Source organism: Plectrocnemia conspersa, unplaced genomic scaffold, assembly GCF_051122295.1.
Source record: "Plectrocnemia conspersa isolate PC_06_02 unplaced genomic scaffold, ASM5112229v1 ptg000008l, whole genome shotgun sequence".
Taxonomy (NCBI): Eukaryota; Metazoa; Arthropoda; class Insecta; order Trichoptera; family Polycentropodidae; genus Plectrocnemia; species Plectrocnemia conspersa.
Window position 1 is genome coordinate 20576102 of NW_028277172.1, and position 15190 is coordinate 20591291.

Consider the following 15190-nt stretch of genomic DNA (forward strand, 5'->3'; position numbering starts at 1 on the left):
ATGTTAAAATATATATATAAAATGAGATACAAGCATGTTATAGATAAATTAGCAATTCCTACAAATACGTATTAATTTTTCAATGACGTGACATTACTAGTCATCGGTTATTTTGGTTTAAAAACAAAATGTCTTCCCTTCCAATTTATCGCATATTTTGTTCAACAAGACACGTATGCGCACCTACACCATTTTGTTATGTTAAAACCGGTTAGATATTTTCGTGAAAAATAAAAATATATAAACGGGCGATGCCATTAACAATTCTCGGAACGTACGTGAGATCATAATAAAACTCTCAATGCATCGGACGCCTCGCTTAATTACGTTTGTTTTGTACTACAGTACGTTATATTTCGTTGGTTGAGAAGAGTATTAGAAACGGACGTTTGATTTCGCAAATCAATCCGACGATAATGTCGCCCGGCTGGTATCGTTCAGTCATATTGCAAACGTGATTGTGGTACAACGAAACCTGCGTAAAACAAAAACTATAGGGAATCGTCTCTTTTGGACGCGATGGACGCCTCCTTTGTGGTGCTCTTTGTAATCACTCTACTAGCGATAACACCTGACAATCTTCTCGCACGTAAGTATCTATTATTTATGAGTTTTATTTAGACAATAATTGACACATGTAACACATAAATATATGTACATATACACAACACCAATTAGATTCATATATGGTAGCATTGATTTGGTTATCCAAAATTTTATATTATTGTGTTAGAAACACCACAGTACTTACTTAAAATTAAATATAAATACATATAGTATTCATTAGTAATTAGTTGTTCTATTGTTTTAAATACATACTCTAGATACACATATAAAGATATGAACGCTGATAAATATTTTACACATTATTTAGCAAGAGGACATTTTGACATTTGACATTTTAACCCTGTCTTAAAAATTTATCAAAAAACACATACAACAACAATAATTAGGTATTGGATCACGTAGTATATTAGTTTTGATGAAGTCACTTATATCAAGGTCTTCATTGATAGCCTTTATTTACACACATAGATTAATGCTATGTTTATAAAACACATTTTTTAATTTTCTATAAATTTCAGAGAATTCGTGTACAACTCCCGATAATAAACAAGGAGAATGCATAAAGATAAACGACTGTCCAAACTTAATACAGATGGCAAAGAAAAAGCCTTTATCTAAGGCAGACTTGAGCTTTATAAGAAATTCGCAGTGTGGATTCGATTCTGTTAATAATATGATTCCAAAAGTAATAACAATAATATATTTCGCTATGATTTTCCTGTACTTGTTTATTATAACGACGTTTTTCCTTGAGTTCGAGGATAATACATATTTTCCCCTTCAATTACATGACATAATATCTACTGATTTTCCTTCACCTACGATATCATGAGCTATATTTGAAGACAATTAATATTTTTATAAGATATATAATCATCAAAGAACTCATTATTATCACTCTGACTATTATTATTTTGTATTTCAATTAAATAGTGGTAATATATACAAAATATGGGGGAATAAAGTAAAGATTCCAATCTCAATTAGTTTTTGAAATATTAAGATTAAAAACTAATGCCTCGATCAATTAGTGTGATATTAATACATATATACTTAGACACAATGAATTCCAAAGATATTTTAAATGGCCTAATACGTTAATGAATTAGCTCTAACAGTGGCTCATGATTTTTATTCATTAACGGCAAAATAATGACTTTTTCGGGTCTCATTTTCAAAGCTAGCAGTAATAATATATATTGTAATGTTCCCTTATGATTTTTACAATAATAAATATACATATCTGCTATTTCCATTGTACTGCTGATATTCAAGCGATTGCTTTAGCTGGACCTAGTCGAACGATCGAAGTGGGAAGCGGCTGCTTTCTGTGGCTTCTAATTCGTAGCTCCTTTTTCTGAGTTCATTCCAAGTAGTTCTGAAAATATATTCCTTTTGGAAATAAATTGCAGTTGAAACTGGTTCAGTAAATTTGGGGGAAGACCAGATACTTAAATATTTGTTATTATATTATATGCTAAAAATCTTTTTAAATGAGATCTAAAATAATGTAAATCTATGAAATGTGGGTCCGAGGGTCGGAGGGAAAATGCGACGCATTCCTTTTTATTTAGCACCGTCCATTCAGCTTTGTAATGTAGTCCTAATACTTCGAATAATAATGAATCCACTCAGATACAGTCATTTGTATAATTAAAGACGGAATAGCGTAATCCGTAACGTCTCAGATTATTAACTCTGAGGTTGCGAGTTCGAGCCCCTGCAGCGGCACTTGAATTTTTATTTGTAAAAAAATAATGATGATTTTTATGGCTCTCTACAAGGACGTCATTTCAGATTTTCCAGAGGGGAGGGGGAAATTTAGTTAGTCAGTGGTCCTTTAGACTTTTTATAACAATATTACGACATACAATAACAAAATTTAATTTTTAATAGGTAGTGAGCGCAAAACAGGTGCCGAGAAATCTCATAACAATTGTTTTTGTAAAACTGTTTTACGCAGTTCCCCCGTGAAGCGATTCATTGCAACTAAATTTCCAAGGAGCAAACTCGCTCGTGCGCCCTTTCTTCGCGTTCTTGCTCAAAAGCGATTTGAAAAGTGCAAAAAACTATAGCTTATGCTGTAAATATAAACTGCAGGCTTAAAAAGTGCATAAATATTTCTAAGCACTTTATTTTGAAATTTACTAAAGTTTTTAACCCTTTATTAATATTTTAACATAGTCATCACATTGCATTTATTGAGCATGGAAACGAATTGCTTGATTCCAACGCTATAAAAGCAGCTGCTTTTTTTCGGCAACCAACGCGCGCAGATTTTCCGACAGTCTAATATTTAAAATAGTATCCGTTTCATAAATAACAATTCATGACACTGATTTCATTAGTAGCTTAATATGACCTTTTACTCCTACATCACTCATTCTTACTGATTTCAATTTAGTTCAGCAGAAAAAAATTAACAATTTCACCTTTTGCACTGAAGAAACGGACCACTATATGTACAGTATTTTTAAAACGCTCTTCAAGCACAATGTTGCTGTGACTAAAGCATGGTTCAGTACATCTTCGTATTTGATTAATTATGGCTTTTTATTAATTCAACATTACTCACTCGTGTCTGGATTTGTATATACTAAAATTTTGAAGACCTGCGTTCCAATGTTAAAATGCTTCGTTAAAATAAACAAGTAGAAAATTTCTTACTTTTTTAATTCTATTATTTTTAATAAATTCATTATGATCAAAGGTGTGCTGTGCTAAACTTGCTGGACTTCCTAATTTAAAATTATTGCCAACAGTATGTGGTTCTTTTGAAGAAGAGAGAATCACTGGTGGAGAGAAGACAGATATAGGAGAGTATCCATGGCTTGCTCTTCTAGAATATGAAAGATGTAATGATACATTCAATCAAGTTTCGTTTAATACATAACATACATTAATCATAATTATTATTTTATATTACTTCACAGCATCCAAAAAAAGCTTCAATTGCGGTGGAGTCCTTATAAATTCCAGATACATTTTGACAGCAGCCCACTGTGTCAGTCCTGCTCACCTACCAGCAAATTTCAAATTGTAAACCTGAAATATGAAATACGATACAGAGTTCAACAGAGAAACTGGCAATTAATAAAACAATCAATCTCCTATCACTTCCGCATTCCGCATTGGTATCATTAACTCGATCGTAGCAGTTGAGCTAGTGATACCAATATTTTTCGCAAATAGTTCTATCAATAATTGAGTACTTAACAAAATTGGATCATCTCCAAACATTTCAAAAACGCCTATTCTCTTATGAACTACCTGTAAATTTGATTTTTATGCAAACTTATGTTTTTTTATATTAGAATTGGAGTTCGATTGGGAGAACATGATATTGATTCAAACAAGGACTGCGTAAATCAATACTGCGCTGATGATCATGTAGACTTCAAAGTTGAATCTACAATAATTCACGAACTATATACAGGCCCAAATAGTGCTCAGCCAAACGACATTGCTTTGTTGAGATTAGCCTCTAAAGTAGAATTCACAGGTTATAAACGATTTTAAAATGGCACTGCGGATTTTTATTTCCAAATAAATGTTTTAATGCATCCACGCATGAAGGTTTTTGCGTTTAAGCTACACAGCTTAATAAAAGAAACGAAGCACTAACAGAGTCATAGGAATAGATTTAGCATTATACTCTTGTTTGAATCCATTACTATTTGTCTCTCATGTATACATTGTAGTTAATATATATAACAAACAAAGAGTGAAAAATGTTGTAGAAAGCATTAATACATATTTTATAAGTCTGCAGTGCCTTTATAATATGAATCTTAATATGTTTTTGATCTAAATCAATATTTTTCCTGATAGATTTCATCAATCCCATTTGTCTTCCTGTAGCAGCAAATATTAGAAACACTAATTTGAATGGAAAACAATTCACAGGAGCCGGTTGGGGTAGAACAGAAACCGGTAATAGTTCAATTGATCGATCATGGGATGATGCGTACCCAGTATAAAAACAATAATTGCTTTTTTAGGTTTCCAATCGAAGATAAAGTTGAAAGTCTCACTTCCTCATGTGGGCAACACTCAGTGTGCTGGATTTTATCGAGGGCAAAACATTGCCATCGGTGCAAACCAGCTGTGTGCTGGTGGTGAAAATGGCAAAGACACCTGCACCGGAGACTCTGGCGGTCCATTGATGATCTTGTTGAATAATGAGAACGGAACGGGAAGCTGGTATTCAATGGGAGTCATCAGTTTTGGTCCAACTCCTTGCGGTTCTGCCGGATGGCCTGGAGTCTACACTAGGGTATCTGAATATGTAAACTGGATTCTTTCTAATATACGCGAATAATATTTATATATTAAATATTTATTATGTTTAATAAATTTTGACTACAAATAATCGTTTTAATTATGTATAGCATGATCGTGACGCTGCTCTTAATTTAATATAAATAAACAAAAATAAAATGAAACGTAGCGAGAATATTTTTAAGAACACATCTATTTTTGAGATTGGTGGCCGAGCGGTATGATTTATACAACGTAATTTACCGAAATTGTGTATAGAAAATCTGCAAGTCTTGAGATTCCTTCGATCTATCGCCAAATGATTCGATTTGAAATGTATGATTGGCAAGATCAATGAAGAACAAATCGCATAGAGTCTAACTCCGCCTCCAAAATATCCCCTTTAGTGAAATTCAGTTTCAGGGTCCCGCGTAAAGTGACCGTCCAATAATTACAAACGATAATTCAAGCAATGCTTCATTGAAATCTTAAAATATTTTTAAATAATAATAAATATCAATTAATTGTACGAATTTTAACTGTTGTAACTTACAATAATTTATATTTTTATTATGTTTAATTTAATAAAAACATAAAATATTAGTATAATAATAAATTGAACTGATAGAAAGAATTGTCAAATAAAAGCAACAAAATTAAGGTGGCTACTACAGTGAAAATTATGAGTTTGTCCATTTTAATATTTATTTTAATATACAAAAATAATTAAAATTGAAAATAACTCAGTTCTTTTGGTAATTATTTGGCATAAAACCACCGAAAACACAATTGATAATGATTAAAGTTGGAAATATTGAGATAAAAGTAACTGTCGAATATAATTTTCTAGGCAATTTATTAGTTGGTGATTTTTTGAAAATAGTAGTAAACAACTAAACTGAAAATATTAAAACTGACATACATAGTAACTAATATTAACGCATCATAATACTAATCATGTTATGTTGTAACAGTAAATAAATAAAATAGCAATAAACATCACTTATCAAACTTAAACATGATTAATATTCTTATCATGTAGTCTTTAAGCATTAAATATTTTGGAAACATTTACTAAAAATTATGAAATCAATAGCATTTTTTATCGAATTATATCATTGATATATTTACATTATAATACATAAAACCTATCATATAAAACCCAATAGTAACAAGAAAACATCATATATCATTTTCAATAAAAATAAATTTTCGGATATGACGAATTCAGAAATTCTACAATAATTAGATACGAAAATGTTTTCCTGCATATTTTTGTTGATTTTTGCTGTAAATGGCAAACGACTTTTATGGATCGTCTCTTTATTATGACAATTATATTATCTACTATAATCTATTATATATACACAAGGCCTGCCAGCAACTCCTTTTTGCTATTTATCAAATTATAAAAATAATATTATTAGCATAAGTAAAATTTTAAATATCCATATAAATTCGTAAATTCTGGAATAATTGTTGGAAAGAATTTATGAATAAGAGTGATGATAATTTAACTTTGAATAACATTGAAGCGTACGAAACAGGCTCTGAGATGAGTTATATCAGATATGCAGAGATACTTTTGCACACACACACACAAACAAACACATAATATGTTAAAAATAAGTTTTTCTGTATACAATATTTTTTTGTGAAAATAGTTCAATGTCGCTTACCCGTTCTTAGACGATTAATAATATAAATAAAATAACAAACGAATTAAAATAAAATATAAACAAATATAAAATTTGCCTTTTAAAAAATATTTTTTTTATTCAATTAATTTCATGCAACAATATCGAAATGTTATCAATCAAGGTTTGACGTAATCATATTCCAGAATTTTATTAGTAATGCACAATCACGATATTTGCGCCGGCGCTGCGATGTGAAGGGGCGAATAACAAAAATACACTTCGTACTTATGTTATTCAAAACTTTGCCGTTTAAATTCACCATTTTATGTGCTTAGATTACTCAGATCACTCCTCGTGCAGCATGCGAACAGTTAAGAAGAAATAATATATTTTATTATTATAGTTATTGGCATACGCACAATAATTATAATATACAACTTGGAGAAATTATTTTAAATGTAAAAAAGTATAAATATATATACATGAAAAAAAATGTGGGACGGTGCTCATATATTTTAGGTGTGAACATAACTTTATTTTTTTATTAACTGTTTATTTGTATAATGCACATCATGACGTATTAGGGAAACCTGTTCAGTTATGATTGTCACATTTGTAATAAAAAATAATGAAAATTAAAAATAAAAAGCCAGTAGCGTTTTTTTAAACATGTTATTGCCGTATTAAAAATGGTATAGATATTTAATTAATAAATGAAATATTAAATACATATTGGCAATTATCTTTTTAGTTTTTATTGGGTTTTTCCGTTCTCTTCGTAGGGAAAAAAAACAAGATATCAATATCTCGTTCGTATTATGCCTATGTCATCGAATGTCAAATTTTAAATTACTGTGAATCTATAATTAAATATATTTTTATTTTTCTCAAATATATTTTAATACAATAATTTGCAAAACAGGTTTTTTGTTATAAAAAACAGAGCATTTTATTGCTTCTATTTCACATTAATATTCACATGTAATGTGTCGATTGAATAGTATTACTTACATGTATTATAAAATATTCCATTGAAGATCAACAAACAAAGAGCGTCTCTCATTACATAACACTATCAAAGTACATTAGCGCTTATCTCAAAAATAAATAAGAAATAATATATCTCAAAATTTCCCAATCGATTCAATACCACACATTACTTTTGTAACCATAAACGATGAGTAATAATTAAACGTTGAACCCTTAGTCATTAAATTAATCTTGCTTTATTTAAAAACTAACTCGTTTCGGTTATTTTTTTAATCAATACATATAGCATACACAGCATAAGTGTGCATAAGTTTTAATCTCCATATTTATTCAATATAAAAGCATTGCCTCTATTTAGTTTTGATGTATTGATGTTTAAATATTCGAAACGATATAGAACCTTTTAAAAAAATATTTGGGAAGCGCTGATTTTAGGGGGTGTTAAAAGTAACAATTTATAACTAACGCCACGATATATACAGCACACAAACGCGTTTAAGTTGCCGAGTTTGCGCATTGGTATGTTTACAACATCGTCTATATACTATATGCAGACGTAAATTAACAATCGGGCAAGGTTATCATAAGCTACTGGTCAGTCAGAATACAACCACGACTGCGGATGGACTGAACAAAATTAATCTTCTAAAGTTTTTTTCTAATAAATAAAAAATGTTCCGATTTTTTGTGTTATTGTGTGTGTTGGTTGCTGCACCAGTTACGATAAATGCACGTGAGTACAATTCTTAACATACTTATAATAAAATAATATCATACAATATTTAATATTTGGGATCTATATCTATTTTTGAGATCATGAATAAGACAATACCAAATATTCATGTATTGTAAGACAACATGTTACAACTCAAATTTAATTAAATATTAAATAAATATATTTTTAATTATAATATTTGTAACAGCGATTATAAAAAAATGTTTATTGAGATATCAGACTTTTGTAAATTTTCATACGATAAACTTCAACCTTTTGCTGATAACAAATAACCGCAGAATTATCATTATTGCTAGCAATAATTTCACAATACTTTTAAAAGCCTGATATTAAATTTCATATGCGTAAAAGGTGACTAAGATACCATTTAATTTACATTGGCAAAATAAAATATGTTTAAGTAATATATAGGGTAGTATATATTTTTTTGGAATTTTCAATTTGTATTTACAATATATTAATAATAAATACAGAAAGTAAAATTTATCTACATTATATCAATGTATTTAATTAACATTTAATCTATCGATTATGATACGTATTTAATAATTTCGTAATTAATAAAAATACATAGTATGTCATTAAATTGATACATTGTACATACAATATATAAAAAATAGCCAAGTTTAAAACGATTAAAAAGCTATGTAATAATTAATTCGTGGCTAACTTCATGCGTTACACATAGATAATGGTGTTAATTCTTTTTTTAGAATAAATTATCAAATTCCATTCTAATATTGTTAATCATAACTTAAAGTAATAATATAATTGTGTTATTTAAACCATACAATAATTTAATATCTACTATATTTCTTCTTTAATAAATTATATTTATTTTCTTACACTTATTTTATCAAATTTGAAAATAATTTCTCTTTAATTGCCTGTTGAAATTTTGAGCTTAGCTCAGAATTGATATTTTCCAATTGTGTTAACATAAAAATTAAGGCTCCTTCGGCTGTCAATAATAATTGTGAGACAATTGTCAATAACAGTTGCTGCTAATTTACAAATACAATATAAAAAAACTGAAAGAGAAAAATAGCCTTGAATTATTTTGCATTCTGCCGATTCCCATGCGTATTTTTTCTTAACAAAGCGGGTTCTTCATTCACCAAAGCAAAGATAAAACCGCCGGCCGGTTAGAATAATATAAAATCGCAAAAAATTGTTGGTTATTCAAATACTTTCAATCTTCTGAGAAAGTATGCATATTTTCAAACATCTGGCACAAACACATTTGGAAAGTTTTCAGAGTGTCTTTTTTTATTTCTTAAGAAAAAATAAGAGTGTTAAAAATTTGTAAACAATTTTTTGTCATTTCCAGACCTCTATTAAAACCTTCCAATAAGTATACATTTTAGGCATGAACCCGCCTTTACTTATGCAGCGTTATAAAAAGGGCAGTTGTTGTAAACTTTTTAAAAATATTCAAAAAAAAATTTTATATAAATAATATATATATACTAAAAAATGTCAAATCGAGAATTCTCATTTCTCGATTTTAAATTTTTCTCGAGAAATTCACGAGAAGAAACACTAAATATGACAACACAGTTTAATACCACCTTAACTAATAAATGAAAGACCTGAACTGAAATATTTTCCGAATCTCACAGTAAAATGTCGTGATATATAATATCAATTAAATATGAATTAGGTAGTGCATAATGACACTGGATTTCGCACTTCGTAATAGGACCAGGTTTGACGTGAAGTGAAGTGCAATTAGTTGTTTCCTCGTACTTCTTAAGGTCGTCATGGTCGGTACTCCAACATGGGACACATTCGAGTTCAACTGAACTCGAATGTGTCCTAAGTCAGAAGCAAAGAAGTAGAAAAAACAAGTTTTGATGGATGTTTCAGATGAATGTGTATGCTGTTTTCGCGTTTATATACTCTTTTGGAGCTTATGAAAGGTGATTCGCACTTTCTTACTCTTGACGGTCTAGCCAATGTAATCATCAGGGCGTAAACAGACTTTCTCTATATATTTTTTTGTAATTTCTATGTAACTATATGTTACAGTGATTTTGTATTTTTAGTAAAATTATATTTTCCCTTGTGAAGTCCAAATACATTTTCACTAGCAGAAATATATTTCTACAGGCGAAAATATAATTTAACTGATGAAATGCCTATGAATCTCAATTTGATAATTGCGAAACGTACATTTGTTGTTCAAACCCAAACTTAACCTACTAGAAGTTCTAAAACAAATAATAAATTTAAAACTTTCATTAGGTCAAGTCCAAAATACAAACTAACTAAAATAAGCGGAAGAATAAGAACAGACAGACATCGACAGACACTATGTTTTAAAAATATGATAGCCATCCTTACCGATATAACTATGCGCTGATCAAAATATTTTCAAACCGAATTTGGTCAATAGGAGAGCGCAAAAACATTTATCTCTTCTCAGAAGTCAAAAATTCACGTCAAAAGCAATAAAATCGTGTCGGCGCCGTCGCAGTGGGAACGTTCGGTATCGAGCATTCCCACTGCAACGGTGGTTAGACGGTGGTTAGGTGGTTAGACGAGACGATGATACGAGTCAGTATCTAATACCTGACAGACATGGGTTCGAATCCAATATGGACCCTAATATTTTTAAATATCTATCGTGTCTGAAAGATCAGAATTAATACTTATTATGTAATTTTAATTCCGATTGACCATCAGTGATGAGATTTTCTTTGATTTTTCTAATCTCACGTATGAATATCATGATGAATCATTAAAATAAAATTGAACTGAGTCATGCACAGTAAAATCTATAAATTGTAAGTTTTAAAAATATTATATAATTAATATAACATATGTAATATATGTACAGTCTGGTGTCTCACTACTTGCTTAGTAGTTTTGATTATTTTTATCCCGTTGTAACGCACTGGGCTAACGCCTTTCATGTTGCAGTGGAAGATTTACAATTAATAAAAATATCTATGAATATAAAGAAATATTTAAATAGTGTATTATTGAATTTAAATAAATTATAATAAAATATTTATTATTTTACTCGCATCTGACTTCATGCGTCAAACGGTGATATTAATGTTTATAATATAAATGCTCATGTACCTATGTATATATTATGTTTAACATAAGTTTAGTATTACTGAAAAATATATATATATATATGTATGTAAAATTTCATTGCAGTATCAATATGGTTTCGTCACACTATTATATAATCTAAATTAAAGTAAAGTAAAAGTTTACTTGGGGAATACCCGATGATAAAACTAGCCAAACTGGAATCGCACAACTCTCAATAATTATTGACCTCCATCATACTACTGACTATACAAACATAACAACTTCAGTTACATCTTATATGTTTTTATTAAAAAATAATTTACGTGCTGTTGCAGAGTCCGATCCGTGCACAACTCCGGATAGAAGAAGCGGTAGTTGTATTTCTTTGAACAACTGCCCCTCACTTGTAGCTCTACTTCAAAACAAACCAGTTCCTCAAAATACTGTTAATTTTCTAAGAAGATCGCAATGTGGCTATCAAGGCGCTTCTCCAAAGGTATAACGAATCCAAAATATATTCATATTTTCTACCGTCATATTAAACATCGTGTTTATAATATATAGGTTTGCTGTACGGATCCTGCGACATCGTCATCAGGACAGAGACCTCCTTCAAACAATAACAGGAACACCAACAACGCAAATTTATTACCATCGACATGTGGACAACAGAGCGAAGACAGAATCGTTGGAGGAACAAAGACAGATCTTGATGAGTTTCCATGGATGGCACTACTTAAATATACTAAACGTGAGTACTCTAAGTCTTAAGTAAATATAATCTAACAGTGACATTGGTAAACCGTATTATAAGGATCGCATACCGCACGAGGAGCAATCTGAGATAAACAAGAACTGCATGTAGGTTGATATGGATAGTAAAATTCAAACATAAATGGTCCTTATGATTCTCAACGTTCGCAGCATTTAACAAAGATGTTAAAAATTGTATATCGGATATTAATGCCTTTATTTTAATTATAAAACGCAATATTTTTAACTATAGAGTTTTTGCTAACCTCATTATGTATTAAAATAAATATTTTGCATAAAAAATAATATTCTGCTTAAAAATTCAATATTTTGCATAAAAAAACAGTAAATGCTTAGTTTTTCACATGATACAATTTTTAAGTGATTTTAAAGTCACTTATTTGTAGATTCAGAAATAAGTTTTATCAATTATGGATATACCATTTTAATCGATGACTTTTTTTCATTTTCTGATAACTGAAAAAACCCACTTTCGAAGAATTTCTAAAAATTGTTAAAGAAAAACGCATCCAGTGGTTTTAGCAAGAGTTCAAATCTAGTAAATTCAATGCTAATAGAGCAATGTCCGGACTATGTGGTGGATGTGTTAAAATGTTTCAAGCAAATTACAACAATATCTATCGAGTCTTCGTATAAAGGCGTGGTCTGACATTGTTTTTCAGACCACAATTTATATTGGTTTTCTCTGGCTTTTTCAGTTTGGACCAACCAGATACACAATTATATTTCTTTGGGTGCTATACAACCATTGCGATGGTCTGTTCTAGCTCACCCCACCGTGATCTTGATATTTTTCAATTAACGTTGTTATACCAAAAAACATATTAAAAAAAAAAGTTTTAATTTATGCGGCACCCAAGAAACGTGAATCATTCTATGGCAATATTTTGTAGGCATCTTAATAATATTGTAGCGCATGTGGTTTTTGAGGGCTATAAAATTAAACGACCTTTTTTGGAGAGGTGGCGGGGAAGCGGGGTGTTAGACCGTAGTCAAGGCGAGAGAAAAGAAGAATGTATATATTACCATTTGTTAAAAAACCACCCGCTTCACAAGTTGAGCGGGGTTCGGCAACACTGGGAACTGTCAGAACGCCGCCACAACATTATATATACTTATTCATTGACGCAACTACTGATAATTTATTAATGTGTTTTCAATAATCTAAATGTGCATCCAAACTATCGCCAAATATGTAAAATACAGTAGACCCCCTCTCCCAATAACACGGTAAATTGGGTGTGTGCTGTGTGGGTACCCGTTATTTTATGTGTAAGCCACATAAAATAACGGGTACCCACATATCTCACCACACGCGCTTGATTCGTACGTACGTAGTATTTTTTAGTTCCCTAACTACACGCACCCAAATAGCAGGTTCCCAATTTACCGTGTTATTGGAGGGGTCACTGTATAATATTTTCATGTCAATTTGTAAGTCACACTCAAATGTATATTTTGATCTTTAGCAAACGGTTCCGGTTTCCATTGTGGTGGTGTTTTGATCAACAATCGTCATGTGCTCACGGCGGCGCATTGCATCCGAGGAAACGACGTTCCCAGAACTTGGAGATTGTTAGTATCATAAAAAAAAAATTTTTTTGCTGACAAAATTTTATATTGCATGTTAATATGTTTAAATTACAGATCTGACGTTCGCCTTGGCGAATATGATACCAGTACAGATCGTGACTGTCTTTTAGGCGAATGTATTACCGCAACTGATGTTCGAATTGAACAAATCATGGTACATGAAGATTACCAACCGTCTAACAGAGCTCAACCAAACGATATAGCATTGTTGAGATTGGCAAATACTGTTGAATTCACAGGTGAGTCAAAAGTAGAAGATTAGTGCATTCTTTTAAATATTCATGTGACTGAAATGCTAAGCGTTTTCTCGGTATTTGTTTATATTTATGTTCAATTATCGTATGGACATTATACCAGATATACCAGTTTCTTGTAAATTTACTATAAAATGATATTGATTTTAAACATTGGAAGACAAAACATGTTTTGAAGGCCCAGTTCGTGATATTATGACATAAAATTAATCTCTCATATCTCTTGAGAATTATTTATTATCTTTACAAATAACCGATATTACTACGAACTTCTAATATAAGAGAATTGAATATGAAAATATCTAAGAAATATAATACTCCTTTTACAGCTATATGACATTGGCTACAATAATTTATTTATATATTGTAATAGGCTAAAATACATCATTATGGATAATGGTGTTAAAGTGCAATGTTTAATGAAATACATAAAAAAATCAAGCTATATATAATTTCCAGGCGCGTACGGTGAGATACATTCCCTTTCGCTCGCTCGCGTGTTAGGTAACGAGAGTGAGTGAGAGATAATGGCGTGCATTACGTACGTTCCGCACGTCTTTATCTCTCACTTACTCTCGTTACTTAACACGCGAGCGGGTAAAAGGGAATGTATATCACCGTACGCGCCTGATAATTTATAGAGCTCGAGAAGCATAAGAGAAATTTATGTTTATATTCAGAAAAAATCTCGATAAGCAAAAATAAATAACAAAATATCCTAAATCACTGAAATTTGCCCTTGATATAAATTTGTGATGACTCATATACTATATATAAAACTATAAATATATGCTTTTTGTTTCAGAATTCATTAAACCAATCTGCTTGCCTTTGAATTCGCCAGTTAGCACCAAGAGTTACAACGGAGTAGAGCTATACGCCGCAGGATGGGGTAAAACTGAAGACAGTAAGTTGAAAAGTAATAACATTCAATAAACAATTAAGATTACATTTTCTTTCATTTACCTTAGGATCTAGTTCTACTACAAAGTTGAAGGTAGGCTTACCAGTTGTGAGTGCGTCGTCTTGCAGCAACTTCTATCGAAGAATTGGAGTGAACCTCGGAAATGGCCACATCTGTGCAGGTGGCGAAAGGGGTAAAGATTCTTGCCAAGGCGATTCTGGCGGACCATTGATGACACCAGAAAAAATTAACGGCGTTGGAAGCTGGTATGTGATTGGAATTGTCAGTTTCGGACCTAGTCCTTGCGCGTTGCAGGGTCAACCTGGAGTTTATACTAAAGTATCAGAATATGGAAGTTGGATTTTAAATAATTTGCGTCCTTGAATACATTTTGTAATACTTATCTAATAAAATAATAGAAAAA

General features: G+C 30.8%; 2 protein-coding genes and 1 long non-coding RNA gene across 3 annotated transcripts; 2 read left to right on the forward strand and 1 right to left on the reverse strand.

Annotated features, from left to right (window-relative positions):
- Positions 1–17: 17 nt before the first annotated feature.
- Positions 18–4936, forward strand: LOC148233324 (melanization protease 1-like). Its single transcript, XM_088191013.1, has 7 exons — positions 18–589; positions 1086–1252; positions 3278–3422; positions 3501–3606; positions 3882–4069; positions 4399–4500; positions 4569–4936. Exons 1-7 carry the CDS (start codon positions 520–522, stop codon positions 4886–4888), a joined length of 1098 nt encoding a protein of 365 aa, XP_088047139.1. The 5' UTR covers positions 18–519; the 3' UTR covers positions 4889–4936.
- On the reverse strand, positions 1484–3373 carry LOC148233325 (uncharacterized). Its single transcript, XR_015810545.1, has 2 exons — positions 3235–3373; positions 1484–1945 (listed from the first exon to the last, which is right to left on the reverse strand). It is a non-coding gene; the product is annotated as an uncharacterized LOC148233325 (long non-coding RNA).
- Positions 4937–7445: 2509 nt separating the features above from the next.
- Positions 7446–15190, forward strand: LOC148233326 (CLIP domain-containing serine protease HP8-like). The gene is made up of 7 exons (XM_088191012.1): positions 7446–8190; positions 11577–11737; positions 11806–11992; positions 13485–13590; positions 13663–13847; positions 14668–14769; positions 14834–15190. The coding sequence occupies exons 1-7, from the start codon at positions 8130–8132 to the stop codon at positions 15148–15150; spliced, it is 1119 nt and encodes a 372-aa protein (XP_088047138.1). The 5' UTR covers positions 7446–8129; the 3' UTR covers positions 15151–15190.

What these genes read in the sequence shown, in the direction of transcription:
- LOC148233324 (XM_088191013.1), top strand. Translation starts at nt 520, where the DNA reads ATGGACGCCTCCTTTGTGGTGCTCTTTGTAATCACTCTACTAGCGATA. An exon ending in CTACCAGCAAATTTCAAATT is followed by an intron (nt 3,607 to 3,881) that starts GTAAACCTGAAA and finishes TTTTTATATTAG; the next exon opens with AATTGGAGTTCGATTGGGAG. An exon ending in CTCTAAAGTAGAATTCACAG is followed by an intron (nt 4,070 to 4,398) that starts GTTATAAACGAT and finishes TTTTCCTGATAG; the next exon opens with ATTTCATCAATCCCATTTGT.
- LOC148233326 (XM_088191012.1), top strand. Translation starts at nt 8,130, where the DNA reads ATGTTCCGATTTTTTGTGTTATTGTGTGTGTTGGTTGCTGCACCAGTT. An exon ending in ACTACTTAAATATACTAAAC is followed by an intron (nt 11,993 to 13,484) that starts GTGAGTACTCTA and finishes TTTGATCTTTAG; the next exon opens with CAAACGGTTCCGGTTTCCAT. An exon ending in GTTCCCAGAACTTGGAGATT is followed by an intron (nt 13,591 to 13,662) that starts GTTAGTATCATA and finishes TTTAAATTACAG; the next exon opens with ATCTGACGTTCGCCTTGGCG.